The following is a 21,863-nucleotide window of genomic DNA, read 5'->3' as shown; positions in this document are numbered from 1 at the left end:
GCTCTTTCCAAAAAGATACAACTCTTTCCAAAGAGTTGTGTCAATTAATCAAAACGTTTTTAATTAATTTAATTAAAAACTTAATTCGAAATTAAAACTAATTGATCGGATTGATTTTAATTCCTTAGTCTCAAGTGCCCCAATGCCCAAGGCCCTTGTCTTGATTAATTAATATTAATATTATAGTATAATCATCAAGCCTAATCCAACCAATCATAAGGCTCAAGCCTTCAATCCATTTCCAAATGGTTCAAGTTCTAATTACTAAGAAAAAAGAATAAGCCTATATAAAAGCTAATGAAAAAATACTGTTGACCAATGTGGGACAAGAGTGTCTCAAACTCCAATAGCAATGAACTTTTAGATAAAATTATTTCTCCTCATATGATACATCATATGATTAATTGTACACAAGAAATTAAATCCCTTTTGTAGGAGATAATTAAAAAGGAAAAAGGTTTCACTTTACTATTGATAGGATTTTTAGTACCTACGCAAAGAAGGTTAAAATCACATAAAATACTTATAAGAGTACAAGATAGTTGCAGTAAGAATGCTTATGCAAGGTGGTTCTTGGCAGGAATTATTTAAAACAATTAGCACTTCAAAAATCTTATTTGATACTCCAAACTTTCTATAATTAGAAAGAAAAATACACTTATGAGGAGTGTAGAATGAAATTTTTGGAGTACTAATAACAATTCCCTATGTGAAAACCAAATCTTAATTGATTATTTGAAACAAAATTTAGAAAATGTTGATTTTGAAATTTAAAACAACAAAGTTTAGGAAAAGTGGTTGATTTTGAAACACAGTTTACTGTAGTGATTTGCAGATAATTGATAGGATTAGGATGTTAAACATCCTTAACAGGCTGTACGTAAGAAGAACCATGATGAGATATGTTGTTTTATAATTACCACATACTAAAGGAGGGATACATCAGAATATCACATGAACCCATCATAAAAGTTCCTAGCTAATGTTGTTGACATGTCACATTTGATTTTAACATACCAACTGATGGCGTTTTGGGTGAGGGTTGACCCACAAAAAAAAAAAAATCACTAGCTAGGTTTTGTTGGGAGGATAAATTTCACTTCGAGGAAAAGGTGACATTCAATGTGCTTATAAGTAATTGAGTTACTCCCCCTATTTCTATTTGTCAATTAGTTTTATGGTGGAACCTCAATTTTCTTAGGTTTTTTATGCAAACCTAGGGAAAGAGGATTGGGATTTCAAGATTTACATGCCTATAATTTGGCACTACTAGCCAAGCAAGGCTGTCGATTTTTACAGCAGCCGGACTCCCTAGTCACATTTCTATTTAAAGCGAAGTATTCTCCAGATTGGCATGGCCAAGGAAGCTGCTGATGCTGCCTGTCAGGCGAAAGATGGTGAATTGCTTGGTCGACTCAAATTGACTCTCTCACAAAACGTTGCAGCTTCATCAAATTTTCACACTTTTAGGGACTAATTCGTTTCTTAGTTTTTCTGCCTCCATCCTATCCCTTTGTTTTTAATTTATTCTTGTCGACGATGCGTGTGCATATTCTTAACATTGTACCTGACAGGATGAATATGTAAGGGCGAATGAGTTTCGTTTTCATACACGATATAATGTATGCATTTGTGACTTGTGGCCATCAGTTTATGTCATATGATCTATTGTGAATTGTGAGGAAGGATCGCTCAGTAGAAGAAATAAACAAGTAGTGGTGATATATGACTGTTTTGTAAGGGATTTTGGGTTAAAGTGTAAGGGTTTTTTTGTAATTGGGTTCAATTGTAATCACCTAAATCTGTAGTGGAGTCTAGTTAATTAGTTAGTGGTGTCCAGCTGGCACACATGTAGTGGGGAAAAATACACTGGCGCGTGGTTAAATGGTGGCCAGAGGAAATTGTAATGGCATCGTGGAATTAGTCAATAGAATATCCTTCTCTCTTTTCTCTCTACTCGGTCCCTTCATCACTGTCACCATAGCTGCCATTGCAGGTTGAAGCCATTGCAGGTCTGGGTCTTATCATTGGTATCACCCATTCCATCGCTGGTTTTCCTTGTAGTGCATGCTCCGTTACACAAACAATTATCGCTTCACCGCTATGAACGCTCATGTCTTTTCCATTGAAGCTACCTTTGTCGATCTTCCCTCCCTCATCACCTCTACTGTTAACACGGCATTTGACTCTAAAATCAACTTTCACCTCGATGCTCGTTTACCTCTCTATTTCGAGCAGTTTCATTTTGAGCTCGGTTGTCAACGTCTTGGCACCGATGCCTCTGCTTCCTCCCCTGCTAAGGATTCCCCGCCACCTGACATGGTTCATTTCCAGCCTCCACAGAGTTCTTCTGTGCCTGGGGAAGAGGGGGAAGGGGGAGCTCCACCACGGCTGCCATGGCATCAACGTCTCGATTTTCCGAGATTTGTCGACAGTGACGATCCCCTCACCTGGATCTACAAGGTGGAGCAGTATTTCTCCTTCTACAACATTCCAGATGCTTAACGAGTCTTCACTGCTTCTTTCCATTTTGAAAGGGAGGTTCTCCACTGGTTTCATTGGTTGGATTACTTGAATACAGCACCTACTTGGTAAGAGTTCACTAAGGCCTGTGTATGAAGTTTGGACCCTCTGCGTTTGAAGATAGCGCTGAAGCACTCTTCAAACTCCGTCAAACTGGTAGTCTTCGTGACTATATATCGGAATTTCGGCGTTTAGCCACTAGCTTGCCTGAAATTGGTCCAATCTTGCTTAAGAGTTGCTTCATAGAAGGCTTGCGGACGAAATTGAAATTTGATGTAAAGATCTTGAAACCTATGAGTGTTCATGAAGCCATTTCCATCGCTCTCCAGTTAGATGTCAAATTTACTGAACCCAAAACTCCCACTCTGAAATCCACTGTTACATCCAAACCATCCATCACTACCACTCATCATCATTTTCCAGTCACTCGACAGAGTGCGTACCCTATTAAGAAATTGTCACCTGAGGAGATTCAAAAGAAATAGGAACGAGGGGAGTGTTGGTTTTACACTAATAAGTGGACTGCGGGGCATAAGTATAGGTTGAAGCAATTGTTAATGTTGGATGTCCTTGATCATGCGGGGGTGGAATTGCCTCATTCGGAGGTTCTTAGCTTAGATCCTCCCATGGAACTCAATTCTTGTGCTTTTTATGGTACTGGGGAGAGCCAAACAACTCGCACTATGAAGGTTGACAGCCAACTAAATGGGCACCATGTTCGAATTCTACTAGATTCGGGAAGCACTCACAATTTTGTAGACTCCAAGTTGTTGAAACAATAGGGGCAACCAATCTCTCCTACCACAAACTTTGAAGTCATGATAGCTGATGGAGGTAAGGTTCGTAGTTCCGGTTGCTGTATGGATGCTATAATCTCCTTGAAGGGGTATACCTACAAGGTTGACCTCTTCTCTTTGCCCTTAGGTGGTTGTGATGTTGTTCTAGGAGTCCAATGGTTGTCAACTGTGAGTCCAGTCAAGTGGGATTTTCAGTTGCTTACAATGGAATTCACCAAGGATCACCATTGTTAGACATTGTCCCCTACTGTGACCCCATCGCAGTGTATACAAGAGATTTCTCTACAAAACCTTGAAAAGGCACTCGACAGCTCTAATTTGGGATTGTTTCTTTATTATATGGAGGGGATGAAACTGGAGTCTTGTGATTTGAGTGGGGATCATTTGCATGAACTTTAAGCAGTGTTTAAACACTTTGACTATATTTTCCAAGTCCCTACCAAGTTACCCCTACCCAGGGACCATGATCATCACATTCCTCCAGTCCAAAGAGCAAAACCACTAAACATTCGACCATATCACTATGGTCCATTACAGAAGAGAGAAATTGAGAAAGCAGTTCAAGAATTATTGGCTACCGGGTTCATTCGATCGAGCCATAGTCTTTTCTCATTCCATGTGCTTTTGGTTAAGAAGAATGAGGGCAGCTGGAGAATATGTATATATTACAGGGAACTTAATGCCTTGACCATCAAGGATAAATACCCGATACCTCTTATTGATGATCTATTAGATGAGTTGTATGGTGCCAGGTACTTTACTATGCTTGATTTGCCGTCTGGTTACCACCAGATTCTAATGACAGCTAGTGACGTTGAAAATACTATGTTTCGAACTCATAAGGGTCACTACGAATTTTTAATGATGCCTTTTGGACTTACCAACACTCTAGCCACTTTCCAAAGATTGATGAATGATATATTCAAGCCATATCTTAGGAAGTTTGTGTTGGTATTTTTCGATGACATTTTGATCTACAACAAGAGCTGGGATGAGCACTTACAACACTTGCAGATTATGTTTGAAGTCATAAGGGGAAATCAATTGTATCTTAAGAAATCTAAATTCTTATTTAGACAGTCGAGTGTTGAATATATGGGGCACATCGTTTCTCAAAAAGGGGTAGCAGTTGATCCTTCTAAGTTGTCTGCTATACAAGAATGGCCAACTCCAAAATCTGTCAAAGAGTTAAGGGGGTTCCTCGAGTTAACTGATATTATCGAAAATTTGGTCCGGGATATGGCAAGATATGTCACCCTCTCTATCAGTTGACTCAAAAGGATGGGTTTCATTGGGTAATGAAGCAGTACAAGCTTTTGACCATCTTAAATCCATCATGCTCTCACCCCAGGTTTTGGCTTTTCCAAATTTTTCTTAGCCCTTTGAATTGGAGTATGACGCCTCCAGATGCGGCATTGGGGCTGTTCTTCAACAAAGAGGACAACATATTGCATTCACTAGTCAAGCTCTTGGTCCTCGAAACCAAACTCTCTCTACTTATGAGAGCAAGTTGATTGCTATAGTGTATGCAATTAAAAAATGGTAGAATTACTTGCAGGGAAGGCATTTTGTTATCAAAACTGACCATAATAGCCTTAAATACTTCTTAAGTCAATGGGCAAGTACTCATTTTCAACAAAAATAGGTTTCCAAGCTCATGGGGTATGACTACGAAATTCAATATAAACAAGAGGCCCAAAATCTGGTAGTTGATGCACTGTCAAGGCTGCATGATATACCTCAGAGGCAAGAACATGTCACTAACAATGGTGAGATCAGTGAGTGTGTTGCCATTTCTTACCCCTATGCAGGTTGGTTAGATGAGTTGAGAAGGAGCAGTGAACACGATGCATGGGTTAGGGAGAAAAAGAATATGTTGCTACAAGCTACACATTATGGCACTGACAATTCAAATTTGAGTTGTTATTCTATTGACAACAGGTTCATTTGTTATAAGAAAAGAACTATGTTAGGCCCAACTTCTGAATGGAAAGTCAAAATTATTACAGAACATCATTCGACCCCATCCTCAGGGCATCAGGGAGTGCTGAAAACATACTAGCGACTCAAAATAGGGTTTTACTGGAAATGAATGAAACATGACATTCGGCAGTTCATAGTTGAATGTCCTACCTGCCAGCTAAACAAAATTGAGAATATCTCACCCCCTGGATTGTTACAACCCCTCCTAATACGACAAAAAGTTTGGAGTGATATCAGTATGGACTTCATTGTTGGTCTACCTAGTTGCAAGGGCAAATCTGTTATATGGGTGGTGGTGGACAGGCTCTCCAAATATGCCCATTTCGTTGCTATGTCACACCCCTACACTGCCTCATCCATAGCGCAGCTCTTTGTGGAACACATTTTCAGCTTCACGAGATGCCAAACTCTATTGTGAGTGATAGAGACCCAGTTTTTACAAGTGCTTTCTGGAAGGAACTTTTTAAGTTGCAGGACTCTAAGTTGTGCATGAGTTCGAGGTATCATCCTCAAAGTGAAGGGCAATCAAAAGTAATGAATAGATGCTTGGAGACTTATTTGCGGTGTTTCGTAGGAGGGCAGCCTAGGAAATGGGTTCAGTGGCTACCATGGGCTGAATGGTGCTTCAACACCTCTTTTCACACTTCATCGAAACATACTCCCTTTGAGATTGTATATGGATACCCTCCACCACAAATAATTCCTTATGAGATGGGCATTACAAAGGTGGAAATTGTGGAACAAGAGCTAATGAACAGAGATAAGGTGTTGTCAATATTGAAGAATAATTTGGTGGTGGCACAGAACCGGATGAAGCAATATACTGATAAGAAGAGGATTGAAAGGTATTTCGAAGTGGGCAACTTTGTTTACTTGAAACTGATACCCTATCAGTTGCAGGTCTTATCCCCACATAGCTACCATAAGCTACAACCAAGATACTATGGACCCTATGAAATTTTGGAGAAAGTTGGACCGATTGCTTACAAACTCAAGCTACCTCCGGAGACAAGAATCCATCATGTTTTCCATGTGAGTTGTCTCAAGAATCAACTTGGACCAACTATCATTCCACAGACTGAGCTATCCCAAGTCACTGATGATGGTTTGATTCACAATATTCCACAGGCCATACTTGCTAGGAGGATATACAGAAAGGGAAATGTTGCAAGGGTGCAGGTGTTGGTGCAATGGAAGGATCAAGAAGAAGCAAGCTCAACTTGGGAAGATTTCAACGAGTTTCATAGCAAATACCTAGATTTTCCACTCTAGAACCTTGAGGACAAGGTTGTTCGAAGGGGAGAGCGTTGTTGTGAACTATGAGGAAGGATCGCTCAGTAGAAGAAATAAACAAGTAGTGGTGATATAGGACTGTTTTGTAAGGGATTTTGGGTTAAAGTGTAAGGGTTTTTGTAATTGGGTTCAATTGTAATCACCTAAATCTTTAGTGGAGTTCAGTTAATTAGTTAGTGGTGTCCAGCTGGCACACATGTAGTGGGGAAAAATACACTGGCGCGTGGTAAATGGTGGCCAGAGGAAATTGTAATGGCATCGTGGAATTAATCAATAGAATATCCGTCTCTCTTTTCTATCTACTCGGTCCCTTCATCACTGTCACCATAGCTGCCATTGCAGGTTGAGGCCATTGCAGGTCTGGTTCTTATCATGATCATAGTTTAGTTTTGGTACTACAAAACCGATTTCATGAATTTTGGTCGTGTGTTTCCAAATTCCCCGCTCTTTGTTCCGCTCGTCCGTGACCACATTTGATATCTATCCTGCCAGAACAAAGGAAACACTCTAGTTTATTACATTACGTTCTCAGGGTCTCGGATGGATAATCAATACTCCGAATCTGAATTACATTGCAACGGTTTTCATCAAGGCGAACAACTCATGCAAATAGGCTGGGAGAAATGCAACACAAAACGTCGACACTTGCGCTAATGATATAAGATAATACTTTTAAGGAACAAGCTCAACCGTGACCAGATATGCATCTCGTTTACTCAGTCACCTTCAAGGATGCATAAGCTGAATTCTCATACTTGCCATCCCACCTGAAATTGAGTAAATAAAAGCAACTCGTCATTCTTTCTTTTCCGTTGAACTACCTATTTAGCCACAGCGTTGTTCAGATACAAGAGACACGAAGCCGCACTTACCTGTTTTCTTCCTGTTCCTTAATCTGAAGCTCCAAATCTTCTTCGAACGGCTGGAAGACCAGGTCTAGTTTCTCATCCACCACATTGTCAAGAGACGGCGGGTTCCACTACAACCAACAACAATACACATTTTCTCGTCTTTAGATATGACTGTAATCTTTAGATAATTTGATCTCTGGTCGTAACACATAGAACCGGAAAATGATTAATGGAAAGAGAGGGATTACCTTGGGAGCATTATCCTTGTCAATAGTGAGAGCTCTAATACCCTTCATATCAAAATACAAGATTAGTACACTCCGAAAGCAGGGAGCGAGATGGTATTTTCAGCGTAGTAATGTCCATAGTTATACGGTCTAGTTAGTTATCGTTATACAACAATTACCTCATAAACATCCTCAGAAATTTTGGACCGCAGTATATTCATTGTGAGTCTAAATTCCTTCTTCAGAGATTCAGGCAACGTTTGCTTCCTGCCTTCGCGAATCTGGAGAATAAAATGGCAGAAGCAACTTAAGCACGCAATGCATCCATCGAAAGCAAAAGGAATTACGCATGGGTTGCATTCCCATGGATGTTCAAATCAAGAGAGACAAGGACCCCAACAGATGATGCATCTTTAGGTGAGTCTTAAAACATAAATCTCGTATACCTTTCAGGCTTGCATTAACCAAAAACACATGAAAATTCCCCGCTAACCAAACAATACTACGGCCACGAGGACTCAAAACGCAATATGCATCTGATCAAACTGCAAGAAATCATACCGATCTCAGAGTTATTGTCAACCCCGTAGGGGATGATCTTTTTAAGCCCTTGAGATGTGGACCTATCCATCCATTTCCTTCTTTCTTTGCCTCTGCTTCCTGGGAAACAAACACATTTGTTGAATTTATGCTTGAGAAAATGCATGAATCTACAATTGTTCGTTTATCTGTTAATTAAGAAATGAGAAAAAGCAACTTACAAATGATTGTATAATCTCAGCCACTGTATCTTTGGAGAAGCACTCATCAATTATTGACAGCCTGTAAGGGGAGGAAAGCTTAATGATATCGACATAAGGAGCTTTGAATGTTGATTCGAAGGATTGAAGTAGAACTAGAAATTAAGAATCAGCAAGTAAGATTTTGTTTTTTACTTGTTTAAAACACTTTCTTCATCAGGCTTGACTTCCACAGAAAATTCTTCAATTGCAGCTTTGACCGCGTTCTCATTTCCGGAGTTCAAGCTTATCAAACACTTCTCTAGGTCGGATAATTTCTGATGCACATTGTACAAAACCAATTCAATATAAAATTTCAGTTTGATATAATAACTACAAAGAAGACTGATATCAACTTAGCTGATATCATTACCGATGACTCAAAACAACCAGAGAAAATGTAGTAAGGTACAGTGCAGTCATTTAGATTTTCAAATCTTTTGAAGCAATCCTTCCAACTTTCCAAGACTTGGTTTTCGGTGGGGGAAAAAATTATAGTGAAGAGTGAGAAAATTACCTCAAGAGGGACAAAATGGGTTGCTAGTCCAACCGCAACCAGTTCCTTACCATTCAGTCTTGCTCCTGTTAAGCCCAAAAACTCCCCTGCATTCCCCACATGATATCAATCAGTTTCAGAAAAAATGCTGGAAACTTTGTTTTCCATTTTTCAGCATGCTTACCGAGATACCCAGGAAGATGGGAATGCATATATGAGAAACCGCAATCTGTATGAAATCCAATACTAGCTTCTGGAGTGGAAAAAACCTATCATGAAATATACCACATTAAGTTTTGATGTCACTGTGCAGAAATAGATATCAAGCCGACGAACACCAAAGATGGAGATGTTACTCACAGTTTTTTCAGTGACTACTGAGAACTTCATTGGGACCATCAAAGATGCGCCTCCACCCATTGAAATTCCATGGACCAAAGCCACCTAACCATAACATGAATGTTTCGGTGATACCTTCAACAATAACGTAAACTTGAAATATATGCATCACAAGAAAGCTAGGATTACTTTCTTTTGAAGCATTACCTGGGTTTTCTTGTAAGTATGAATGTGGTAGCAAAGCCAATACATTCTGTAAACAACTTCAAGGCAGGGATCCTCTGCCAAAAGAGATTTATGAGCAAGTTCACTTTGGGTATACATTAGGAACTTAAATATTTTCGCAAAAGAGAACGTTTACTTGATTTCCTGCCGTCATAGAACATTTTCAAGTCCCCGCCAGCTGAAAAAGCTCGGCCTGATCCCTACACAAGAACACCAGAGCATGTCAAGTGGCTAAGCCTAATATCTGTATGCCTACGTTTGTGGCCCAAGTTGAACTGCTTCGTTAACATTGTACATTGACGTTTTAAACAAGGAGCACCAATGGAAGTTCAAGATTCCGGGATCGTTTGAACTAACCTTGATAATTACAAGCTCAGCATTGTCATCTTTTTCCCACTTTTCCAAGTACTCAGCTAGCAAAGAAACCTGATTGCAGTAAAAAACTAAATTAAGAACAGAAAAACACCCGAGAGAAAGCACAAATAGGAGCATATCGACTTTATTTAACATACCACTTTGGATGAGATGACATTCAATTGACGAGGCCTGTTCAATGTGATCAACCTCACCCGCTCTATTTCTTCTCCAACAATAACCTAAAAGATTATTCCCACAAACACACACATCAAGTAATTCACAGGCAGTAATTCAGCAAAAGTAAAAGAACAAAATTTCTCTTTTGATTCAGGCAATTAGAAATGCAGAAGGTAGATTACCTCATCAGAAGTTACAACTTCTTGAGCCATTTAAACGAATAATTAACTCGCGGGTTATAATCCAACAAACTGTACAAACAAATTAATCAGAAAGTGAGGAAAAGATGAACGCTGTTTAATCCCAGATAATTAAGATAATTAGTTCCAGAATTAGGAGCACTGAAGTTCAAATTTTTGAGATGAAAGCTGAAACAGAAACAATTGATCAAACGAAAAATGACAACTTACGTTATCAGTCGAATTGTGGTTCTTTTTCGAGAGAAGAAGTTGCAGAGAGGAAAGTTGGGTTGTGAAGAGAAGCTTTAGTGTTGTGTTGTTGTTGTTGATAGCAACCCAAGTAACTGGTCTGGTAGAGAGAGAGAGAGAGAGCATATGTTTGGTTTGGTAGAGAGAGAGAGAGAGAGAGAGCAAATGTCTATCTACCCACCACCAGATCCAACAATCACCACCACCACCTCCAACTACTACACCATGGTTTTTATCCTTTGACCAGTAGCTGTACTTGTGTTACTGCCACCAAACCCATTGTCGTTACAAACAAGGGGAAATGATTTTCACGCTCTCGTCCATTACACATAAATAGGGTATGCTAAAAGAATGCGGAAATCACTTTATTCTTTTGGTATTTTAGTTCAAAAAAAACTTGATTATCTACATTTAAAGAATCATTCTTTCTAGAAGATAAATCACAATTTGATATATGTGCTGAAGCGTTTCTTTACTTTGTTTTATTTAGCACATTGTCTGATTTTCATACACGTAGTTGTCATTTGATCAAATGATATTGGTGAAGGCGGTAATTCAAACTCAGGACGTTTGAGTGCGAAAACGTTCGCTGCGTCCCTCCACTTAGTTGCCGGGAAATCTCACCAGATACAAATCGAGTGACACATTGTCCCCGATATATTCATCTGCAAATGCAGATTACATGCAGCATGGCGTATGCATTAACGAAATTAGAGCGAAAGCGAAGCATCATAGACGAAATTGCAAGCATAAAATAAAATACCAAGCTCATTAACGTCATTATAAACTTGTAAAGACACGTCGAAACTGTAACATCGCAGATAATAGAAAAAAGGATGTTCACTCCCACAAAACAAAACTTGAGTAACTAGTTTAGCTAATTAAAATGCAAAGCCATCGGAGGAAGGGAACCCGCAGGAGGTAACAAGATTACATAAAGAGGTTGGGCCTGGATGCCTTGTATGTCGTCTTGAGCTTCCTGGATGGGGGCCTAACCTTCCTGAACACCAACGGGAACTTGATCTTGGAGTTATGGAACTGCTTGGTGCTCTCCCTCTTGCAGAGTTTTGCTGGGATGGTAGCTGTCTTGATGATTTGGATGCACGGAAACCTCACCCTGTGACGAGATGCCAACTCAGTGTACATGGCTTCAACAGCACCATTGAGAGTTGTGTCTCGGTACTCCTTGTACATGTTGTGATAACCAGTTCGGCTCTGATATCGAAGCCAAATTCCATAGTTCTTGATGGTAGTTGGATATTTCTCAAAAATCTGCAATCAACAATATCAGAATTACTCTTTTCAACCCAAATACCCTGAATATTACACGGTAAAGAAAACTAGCAAACAGTTCGTCTCAGTGCCAATATGTTCAACTTAGTGTCTGCAATACTACAACAGAAGTAACACATCATCTAATATATTAACCGGCAACAATATATTAAAAGTTAAATCTTAATTTGCGACCTTATTAAAGAAGCTGCTATCACATAATATAAGTGTATATCTAAGGAATAAAAACCCTGAACTTTTATCATAACAATATATGAAACATTATTACAAACTGGGTTCACAGTACATTACAGGTTAAGCATAAACAATCAAACTAGACCGAATTTTCATATGAATTACGGCCCAGCTTAAGAAGCCAACAAACATTAGGCAAAACAACAAATTAGATCATGTTGGTTCATAGAGTACAAGAGAGATGACAGAAACGTAAAATGCATACCTCGTTAATGGCCAAAACTTGTCCATTGCTTTTCTTCACTTTCTTCAACTTCCTCAAGAAGTACCTAATAAAATAAAATCAAACATGAGAACAAACACCCAATCAGATTGAAACCCCGAAAACATAACAGAAATTGACAAGCTAGTGAACCATGAAAATTTGATTAATCTTGTACAAATTTAAATATTGCCAAGACCAAAACAAACATGACAACAACCATTCTACGACTCGACTTCCTGGCCCGTGCTATCATCCTATAGTAAATTCAAAATGCAATCAGTTGGTTCATCTCACAAGTGCAAACAAGTTTCTCACTTTCCTTGTTCTCAAACAAGTCTGTCACTTTCCTTGTTATACTTTGATATACACCATTCAGAAATAAATAAATAAATAAAAGATACTACCAAATACAAATTAGTAAGATTCGCAGGCATAGTCAAGTGTGGGATTAGTTTATCTGGTGTCATAAACCCTAAATTTATCAAAAATCTTAGATTAAAAATTAAATCTTTTTCCATTTCCAATATTTTTCAGCAACTAAATAAAATAAACAGATGAAAAAGCTCTTACCAGAACTTGGATTTGGCACGGACCTCATTGGTGGCCCAGAGCTTCATCCGGTAGATCTTGGGATGCTCATCCTTCTCTGTCGGGAGGGCTCTCCCCACCACCTGGTACTGGTGAAACTGTTCCCATAAAACAAAACCCACCATTTTAATCTCTCCAAATCCACGTTTTCAGAAACCAAAAAGCTAAAAAAAAACGATTGAAAACGAAATAAAAATCACAAAAATAATGAAAGCGTGGAAATTGATTTCTGAAAACAAAAACTGGGGTTGTGATAGATAAGATCGAGAGAGTAGGATCATTGCGGCTCACCCTGAAAACACCCATTTTTCTGCGTTGAGGGAGAGAGACGCCGCTGCTCTGGCTGCTGACTGCTGACGGCTGCTGGCTGCAAGAGCAGTTTGTCTTCCACGACTCTATATCAAGTGAAGGTTTAAAAACCCTAATTCCTCTGGTTGGTGTGTATGGGCCTTCAAAGTTCATGTAGGAGCCCAACTTTTATTTTTCTGCTGAAAAAAGCCCAAATTTTATGGGCCCAATATTTTAATTCTTGCCCAAAAATATATAAGTCGGAACGAAATTGGATTTTCGAGTTTCTTGCATTATTAAAATATGAGTAAGAAAATTATTTTACTTCTTAACTTTTTCTTGTGTTTACGAACAACACATAAAATCAGAAGAATATAAGTCTCTCGTTGAAATTTATAATAAAATACCAAAAAATAAAAATTAAATTAACTAAAAGAAAGATTAGTTGATTTGATTCCCTTTCCTGGTCAAATTTTCGGATGAATTTTGATTGGACTCAAGTACCCCATTTGTTTTCCGACTCCCTAGTGTGGGCTGGGCTAGGTTTCATTGAACTTTCATAGGACACAAGTAGCCCATTATTTTCCATGCGTTAAGAGGCAAATGTATGGGAAATGCACAAAAATGACACCCTTAAAATTTGCCATTACAAAAAAAAGGTGTAATATACACGCATCTTTTTTTATTTCTTATACACTCTTTATTAATTTTTATTCTTTGATCTTCTTCAATTCATTTGATCCGGCGGCCGGAAATTAAGAGGATGCGTGAAAAGTAAAAAAATGTGTGTGTATAATACACCCCTTACAAAAATGACGCCAATCTGTGATAGATAAAAAAATGACCATTTTCAAAAACAAAGAAATAGATGTAAAAAGACGAGACTACTCTTTTCTTGCATAATAACATTTACAGAAATGATAAGTAACTGTCACATATTGATTATATATTGAAGACATAATGATAATATAGCGACAACACAACGATGATATAATGATGATACAATAAACACTGATAATTTCTACAACAAAATGTCAAAATATGTTTATTATATCGTCATTACATTATCGTTGTATTGTCGTTATATTATAATTGTGTCCTTCGTTGGGAGAGAGATTTAACATGCTTCTCTAAAAATTAAAATTAAGTAAAGGAGAACCTCTTCTTTTTGCGTCCATGGCGATTACAACTTGGTAATTTTGGAATAGTAAGGGTGTCATATTGCTCCTTTTCCCCAAACATTTCTAGTAGGGTGCACATTCTAGCGTTTAACTGGTTGTTTATTCCCCCTTCAGTATCACTCAATTTACACACTGGTCACGAGAGATATAAAAGAGAGACATAAATATTGGGTTACATATATAAGAATTTGCCCTTGGAGAAAGCCACAAACAAGAGCATGAAAGCAAGATAAACACTTATATAGAATATATTCACAACCATCGTAGCATTTCGTTCTAATAATGGAATTTTTATGTGTAATTTTTTAACATTATATTATTAAAATGGAATGTTATGTCGGTAAAACTCGATTCATGTAAATTGATCTCTACAAACAGGTCTAGCTTGTGAATGTGAATGGAAATCCTCGACTTCTGGTCAGAAGCATTGGAAATAGTTGGTTGATTGGTCTCATCTTCTCGGACCCTCGAATCCCAACTTGCAAAGAGAGATAGTTGTGAGCCATGATGCTTTGTACCTTGCAATTAAAGGCAAGAAAATGCAAGTCCTAATGCCCTACGTATTCATGTTATGTGTCAACTTTAACAAGTACTCTTTGAACATTTCGACTTGCTAGAGTCGCCTCAAAACCTTTTCAATGTCAAATCTCACTTGGCTTGCCCTCATCCAACTTTAGATATGTCAAGATCTTCAAGTAACAAAGTTGGAGATAACACCGTTACAACAGGAGGTTGACAAGCGTTATCTCCGCCGCAGGCGGTGAAACCACTAATACATGGTGGGTTAGACAGTTTTGAGAAAAAGAAGAAGGCATATCAAATTGGTCTCTTGGAAGCCCTAAACGATGACTTAGCATCAGTTTTGGTTTCAGATGATCTTCTCCAATAAGCCACCTTGCAAAGCAATATTGGGAAATTTCTTTCTACATAACAAGGCTGACTTTGCTCTTATGACAAAAGCTATGGTCCTCTAAATGGGAACCTATTCATTTCTTCTACAATGACAAATATATCCAAGGCATTATCACAAATTATTATGCGAAAATTAACGTTTTGTAGCGGTAGTTTAAGTCAATTATTGATGTCATGTATGCAGAGCCCCTTTGAATTGTGTAAGCTTAATTATACTTGTAAATTTGTAATATCAAATGTATATACAGAAATTGAAATCAATAGAGAAGTTGCGCCAGCCCAAACCAAACAGTTTGACTTGTTCTTTGTTTTATTCACACTATATATATTAAAGTTTTCATACACCTAAATAATTGACCAGGTATTCATCATAGTAATATATAGTCCAAAGAGTGTTAGGCTTCAAGATAAACAAAAATAACGTAGAAAAATAAAAGGTTAAGAAAGAATTAGAATTTCATAATATCAAATCAAAGTTGACAGACGGAATATCAAATTCGTTAGAGTGACGTGTTTCTATCTGCCAAGAAGCAGAGAAGAACTCTAGGTCTAAAACCAAGAAATTAATTAAATTTTAAATATAAGCCTTCCTCCAAAATCCCTATTTACATAAAGACATTCATAACTGTTCATGAAGGAATGAATCAAACTACGGTGTTTTTGAAGATTAGTCCTTAAAAAAAATTGAAGTTTAAAAAAAAACTTGTTGTTACATTACATATTAATTTTAATCTTTTGAAGGGTATTTTTATTTAATTCATATTCTATGTTTGTTATTTAATGTCTCCACATTAAAATTTTGATTTTATTAATATGCACATTTTAGTTCTTCCAATTATAAATCAACCCAAATGAGAAAACATTAAAAGAAATTAGTGTTACATAAGAAAATATGTAAATACATAAGTGTACATAAATGGTTGTACCGAAATATATTAAATTGACTTCTTTGTACCGAAATGTATGTACCTAAATGTTTGTACCGAAATATATTATAATGAACCTAAAAGTTTGTACTAAAATGTATGAACCTAAATGTCTATACTGTCACATCCCCGCCCGGGTTGGATCACTTCCCGGGCCCGCTCCACCACCGTAGCACGATATTGTCCGTTTTTGGCTTATCATTCCCTCACGGTTTTGTTTTTGGGAACTCACGAGCAACTTCCCAGTGGGTCACCCATCATGGGATTGCTCTAGCCCCCTTCTCGCTTAACTTCGGAGTTCCTACGGAACCCGAAGCCAATGAGCTCCCAAAAGGCCTCGTGCTAGGTAAGGATGGGAATATACATTTAAGGATCACTCCCCTGGGCGATGTGGGATGTCACAATCCACCCCCCTTAGGGGCCCGACGTCCTCGTCGGCACACACGCGACCAGGGTTAGGCTCTGATACCAATTGTCATATCCCGGCCCGGGTTGGATCACTTCCCGGGCCCGCTCCACCACCGTAACACGATATTGTCCGCTTTAGGCTTACCATTCCCTCACGGTTTTGTTTTTGGGAACTCACAAGCAACTTCCCAGTGGGTCACCCATCATGGGATTGCTCTAGTCGCTTAACTTCGAAGTTCTTACGGAACCCGAAGCCAATGAGCTCACAAAAGGCCTCGTGCTAGGTAAGGATGAGAATATACATTTAAGGATCACTCCCCTGGGCGATGTGGGATGTCACTCTTAACCTTCATGAAAGGATTGTAGAATTGAAAAGCACAAAGAAACTTAGAGAAGAAGAAAGAAGTATTTCTGATATCTCAAAACTGTTATTACAATTGAAAAACTTATCTAATACAAGTAACTATTAATCTATATATACAGTTCACCAATCAATAGTCTATGTCTTAAGCTGCTGCTTATGTGGCAATCTTTAATACACCTGGCATATATATCCAATAGTCACAATCCACCCCCCTTAGGGGCCCGACGTCCTCGTCGGCACACACGCGACCAGGGTTAGACTCTGATACCAAATTGTCACATCCCGGCCCGGGGCGGATCACTTCCCGGCCCCGCTCCACCACCGTAGCACGATATTGTCCGCTTTGGACTTACCATTCCCTCACGATTTTGTTTTTGGGAACTCACAAGCAACTTCCCAGTGGGTCACCCATCATGGGATTGCTCTAGCCCCTTCTCGCTTAACTTCGGAGTTCCTACGGAACCCGAAGCCAATGAGCTCCCAAAAGGCCTCGTGCTAGGTAGGGATGAGAATATACATTTAAGGATCACTCCCCTGGGCGATGTGGGATGTCACAATCTTATTGTCACATCCCCGCCCGGGACAGATCACTTCCCGGACCCGCTCCGCCACCGTAGCACGATATTGTCCGCTTTGGGCTTACCATTCCCTCACGGTTTTGTTTTTGGGAACTCACGAGCAACTTCCCAGTGGGTCACCCATCATGGGATTGCTCTAGCCCCTTTCTCGCTTAACTTCGAAGTTCCTATGGAACCCGAAGCCAGTGAGCTCCCAAAAGGCCTCGTGCTAGGTAGAGATGGGAATATACATTTAAGGATCACTCCCCTGGCGATGTGGGATGTTACAATCCACCCCCCTTAGGGGCCCGACGTCCTCGTCGACACATTTCCGGCCAGGGATTGGCTCTGATACCAATTTGTCACATCCCGGCCCGGGGCGGATCACTTCTCGGGCCCGCTCCACCACCGTAGCACGATATTGTCCGCTTTGGGCTTACCATTCCCTCACGGTTTTGTTTTTGGGAACTCACGAGCAACTTCCCAGTGGGTCACCCATCATGGGATTGCTCTAGCCCCCTTCTCGCTTAACTTCGGAGTTCCTACGGAACCCGAAGCCAGTGAGCTCCCAAAAGGCCTCGTGCTAGGTAGAGATGGGAATATACATTTAAGGATCACTCCCCTGGGCGATGTGGGATGTTACATATACTGAAACGTATTATATTGAATTAATGTACCTAAATGTTTGTATAAATGAATATACTAAAATATATTAAATAAATTAATGTACCTAAATGAAGAACATTAATTATATCGAAATATATTGTATAAAAAAATTTAGTTCACCTAAATGTCTACAATAAAATAGTTATGAGGAATGAAATGAAAATTAGGAATCAATTTGATAGATACATTAAAATTAGGAGAAAAGAAACATAAAACATCAAAATATAATTAATAAATAAGTTGACTAAATGTATCAATGACAAAAATTAAATCTTAATCTTACATAAGTTATACCATAAAAGTCATTTGTTTCAATGATTAAAATGAAATTTTCTATTAAATTAAACCCATCAAAAGGCAATAACAAGAACCAGTATAAAAATGTACAAAAAATGCATTAATATTTCCGCATTTTTTTAAATACAGGTTATAACCCTTTCTAGCTATCAATATGTAATCACTTAAAACTTCAAAAAATCAGAAGAAAAAAAAACAATTAATATAATTTCTGTATGTCACCTATGATCCTTGTCAGAAGGAAAATCTTAAAAATAAAAAAAAATTAAAAAAAAATGTTTACAATTTTTCCGCACCTTCTAAACATCAGCACATTTCATGGGTGCATATCCTAACCTAGACTTCTTTGTATCATAGAGGATATGAAAATTCTGCTGCTGATAATTACCGATGATCGAAAGGCCGGATTTCGGAGTCCCCAACACCGCCAGGCAGACGATTTCCTGCGGTTCGATCTGGATGAAGTAGTTCTCAACTGGGAAATCCCACACAGCTCCGTCCGCAAACAAAATTGCAAATTCCGGCAGCTCGATTTTCTCAACACCTGACACATTGTAACAAGGTTCCAAAAATGGGAAGTCCTTGACGACTGGATACTCTTTGACCTTTTTCTCAAAAGCCTCCTTGATAATTTGATAGGCTGGATCCGCAAAGTAACTCAACGTGGTGCCGGAATCAATGATTGTCCCACCGGCACCCTCCGGCGACAATTTCCAAGTCTCAGCCGGTATGTCCACCGCTTCTCCGCCGACCATGACGGATTTTAACTCGACGTAGTAGAATGTATCAGCAGGGTTTTCTTTCCCTCCTACCAAAGAAGTGTAGGTCAGTTTCGGGTGGCTTAAGAGGTTCTTGTCCTCCCCAAAAATCAACTTGCTGCTGACATTCGCGTCGCTGTTTCGATCCACAAGGCAGTAGGAAAACGAGTGGCCGTACAGCGATTGGAGCTGAGAAGCAAAGGAAAGAGGACCTCTGCCAAGACCTAGCAACCCTGCAGCCCCATGGAACAATCCTCTGTTCCAATGGCCGCATCCGAACATCACATTCTCCACCCTCTTGAACTCCGCCTTGTTCGATGACGTGAGGTTGACGGTAAAGGTTTCGAGGGCTAAGTCGCCGGTGGTGTTGGAGCTGTCTCCGTACCAGTAGAAATACGGACACGTTTGATTTTCCGACTTGCAGGGTTGCGGAGGATCCGGGGACGAAACCAATTGACACCGCCGATTCTTGCAGCTAATGTCACGAAAAGAAGTTGAGTCTTTGGGGTCGTAGTGCGGGCCGTGCTGCTCGAAGCAGTCGTGGCACGGCACGCATTGGACCCAGTTAAGGTCACTGCCAGTGTCGAGAATTAAAGAGAATTGTTTAGGGGGTGTACCGATGAAAACATCCATGAAGTACTCGCCGGAGCCGAGGCTGACGCCGGACTTCAACGTGGCCTGAAGCTGGCCGGAGAGCTCGTTGGTGTAGGACTCCGGCGAGGCTGCCGGGGCTACAACCTGATTTGATTGGTGGTGCTTCGGTTTCTTATCTTTCTGCAGCCTTGAAAATGTGTTCTGATTCTTCTTCTCGACGATTCTTGTGTGGAGGGTTTGAATTCTGACCAAGTCTCGGACTGTGGACTCGATCACTGAACTTTTTCTTTCGGATTGTTTGTTCTGTGATCTGTGCCGTAGGTGGAGCTTCATAGTCTGTTTATGGGGGTTCAATTCGGGTGCTGCTTCGTCGGTGTCGAAGTCTTCAGCTTCTTCCATGGTTGAGTCTGCTTGGTTGGGTATTTTAGAGCAGCTGAGGCTGCAGCCGGTGTGGGATGAGGAGGAGACGGCGTTGAAGCTCATGTGCTCCGGCAGTTGTATGCCGGCGAAAGTGGAGGCATTCGAGTTGTGATTGCGGTGGTTGTGAACTCTGGCAATCGCTGCTAAAGTGGAGGAGAAGATCACAAGGAGAACTAGTAGGATTGAAGCCTTAACAGCCATTCTGATGGTATCTTCTCGTTTCAAATTCCTGCATGAATAAAACTCGAGAAGAAAAAAACTGGAGAAAAACCAAGAAAGATTTAAACTTCGCTGAAAGCCCAAATCTTTGGATGAAAATCTGAAAATCCCAGAAACGGAAAAACCAGATGGAACTTGAATTCCGATGGAAAAAAAAAATGAAAACGAAGAAGGGAACCCAGAAGCAAAAAACTTCAATTTAAAGCTCTAAAAAAATAGGAAAGGTTTCTGGGAAATACTTTGAATCGGTTTCAAAGACTTTGAATGTGTTGATTTGTTTTTTCAAAAGATGAGGGTGCAGTTGAAAACGCGGTTTCGATAAAAATAAAAAAGCAGAAATAAATACCAGAGGAAGGAGAGGAGAGGAGAGGAGGATGTGGAATTGTGAATTTTTAATATTTAATCAAAGTGCTTACCTGGTCTTCTTCATCTTTCTGCTTCTTTCCCCTCGCTTTCCTGCTTCATTTGTCCCACGGCACTCTCATATACCGTTATGTTTTCACACTTAGCGGCTACCACCATGACTATCTCTATCGCTCTCTGTCTCTCTCACAAGTGTTTTAGGTTTACTTGGTAAAACTCTGTGGTCTTGGTTTTGAGTCTCGATTTACTTGGTAAAACTCCGTGGTCTTGGTTTTGAGTCTCGACTTTGGTTTACTTTCGTATATTTTAGGAAATAGTTTATTTGTTTTATATTACAAAAAGTCCAAAATATTAGATTAGTTAAAATGACAGAAATAGAAATGTTGGACTTTTATCTATTTGTGAATTTTTTTTTATTTGGTTAACCTACGTTATGTTTGGATTTGGATGAGAGAATTTAAGATTTTTAATTGTTAGAATTCATCTGTCCCACATCGCCTAGAAGGTTTGAGAACAAACTCTTTAAATAGAATTACCTCACTCTAACTAACACTGAGACCTTTTGTATTAAAACCTCACACCTGACGAATTGAGTAGGTGGCCAAGTGGGGACATTATCGGTATTGTTGGAGTGGACCTATGGCTCGTCTACCTGAAATTTAAGATTAAGGAATTTCAAAATGACAAAAATAGAAATGCCAGAATTTTATTTTTTAGAATTTTAGAATTTTCTTATTTGGTTAACCTAAAAGAACAATGAAATTTGAATACAGTATTTTTTTTAATTTTTAAACTCTCACTTGCAGAAATTTGGAAATGACACATATTTACGTGGATATTAAACTTGAGAATTGGAGGTTCCAAATTCCAAGTTTTTTTTTTTCCACGCGGAAATTCTAATTTTCTATGTTTATGAATCCAAACAAGAAAAACGACATATTTCTATACCAGTATTTTTTTAATTTTTATTCATTTTAAAGATAAACGACATATTTCATTTATGATAAAGATAAATACAAGATCACGAAGAACATGATCTCCATAGAAGGGTACTTGTAAATAAGAGATCTGAAGCTAAAATAATAATCTCAAATGTGGCAACAAATTAAAAAAGA

At 39.1% G+C, this 21,863-nt stretch overlaps 3 protein-coding genes across 3 annotated transcripts; all 3 read right to left on the bottom strand.

Moving 5' to 3' along the window:
- Window positions 1-7,092: 7,092 nt before the first annotated feature.
- LOC137739830 (3-hydroxyisobutyryl-CoA hydrolase-like protein 5) lies at window positions 7,093-10,793 on the bottom strand. Its single transcript, XM_068479552.2, has 16 exons — window positions 10,458-10,793; window positions 10,230-10,298; window positions 10,026-10,109; window positions 9,871-9,939; window positions 9,650-9,713; window positions 9,496-9,569; window positions 9,310-9,393; window positions 9,134-9,218; window positions 8,971-9,056; window positions 8,610-8,731; window positions 8,436-8,496; window positions 8,236-8,334; window positions 7,854-7,955; window positions 7,696-7,737; window positions 7,469-7,575; window positions 7,093-7,363 (listed from the first exon to the last, which is right to left on the bottom strand). The coding sequence occupies exons 2-16, from the start codon at window positions 10,257-10,259 to the stop codon at window positions 7,309-7,311; spliced, it is 1,164 nt and encodes a 387-aa protein (XP_068335653.2). The 5' UTR covers window positions 10,260-10,298; window positions 10,458-10,793; the 3' UTR covers window positions 7,093-7,308.
- Window positions 10,794-11,230: 437 nt separating this feature from the next.
- On the bottom strand, window positions 11,231-13,272 carry LOC137740504 (large ribosomal subunit protein eL20y). The gene is made up of 4 exons (XM_068480357.2): window positions 13,087-13,272; window positions 12,778-12,893; window positions 12,208-12,271; window positions 11,231-11,747 (listed from the first exon to the last, which is right to left on the bottom strand). The coding sequence occupies exons 1-4, from the start codon at window positions 13,255-13,257 to the stop codon at window positions 11,406-11,408; spliced, it is 693 nt and encodes a 230-aa protein (XP_068336458.2). The 5' UTR covers window positions 13,258-13,272; the 3' UTR covers window positions 11,231-11,405.
- Window positions 13,273-18,402: 5,130 nt separating this feature from the next.
- LOC148694189 (aspartyl protease family protein 2-like) lies at window positions 18,403-20,815 on the bottom strand. The gene has a single exon (XM_088699484.1). The coding sequence runs from the start codon at window positions 20,365-20,367 to the stop codon at window positions 18,694-18,696; it is 1,674 nt and encodes a 557-aa protein (XP_088555610.1). The 5' UTR covers window positions 20,368-20,815; the 3' UTR covers window positions 18,403-18,693.
- Between the last annotated feature and the right edge of the window lie 1,048 nt (window positions 20,816-21,863).

Source organism: Pyrus communis, chromosome 9, assembly GCF_041283825.1.
Source record: "Pyrus communis isolate YQ-2024b chromosome 9, ASM4128382v1, whole genome shotgun sequence".
NCBI classification, from domain to species: domain Eukaryota; kingdom Viridiplantae; phylum Streptophyta; class Magnoliopsida; order Rosales; family Rosaceae; genus Pyrus; species Pyrus communis.
This window is presented reverse-complemented; position numbering and strand designations above follow the sequence as displayed.

Coding starts and splice junctions, on each gene's coding strand:
- LOC137739830 (XM_068479552.2), bottom strand. CDS start 10,259: ATGGCTCAAGAAGTTGTAACTTCTGATGAG. Junction 9,057..9,133: donor CCATCTTCCTGGGTATCTCG/GTAAGCATGCTG, acceptor TGGGGAATGCAG/GGGAGTTTTTGGGCTTAACA. Junction 7,956..8,235: donor TGACAATAACTCTGAGATCG/GTATGATTTCTT, acceptor TTTATTCTCCAG/ATTCGCGAAGGCAGGAAGCA.
- LOC148694189 (XM_088699484.1), bottom strand. CDS start 20,367: ATGGCTGTTAAGGCTTCAATCCTACTAGTTCTCCTTGTGATCTTCTCC.
- LOC137740504 (XM_068480357.2), bottom strand. CDS start 13,257: ATGAACTTTGAAGGCCCATACACACCAACCAGAGGAATTAGGGTTTTT. Junction 12,894..13,086: donor GAAAAATGGGTGTTTTCAGG/GTGAGCCGCAAT, acceptor TTATGGGAACAG/TTTCACCAGTACCAGGTGGT. Junction 11,748..12,207: donor AAGTTTTGGCCATTAACGAG/GTATGCATTTTA, acceptor TGTTGATTGCAG/ATTTTTGAGAAATATCCAAC.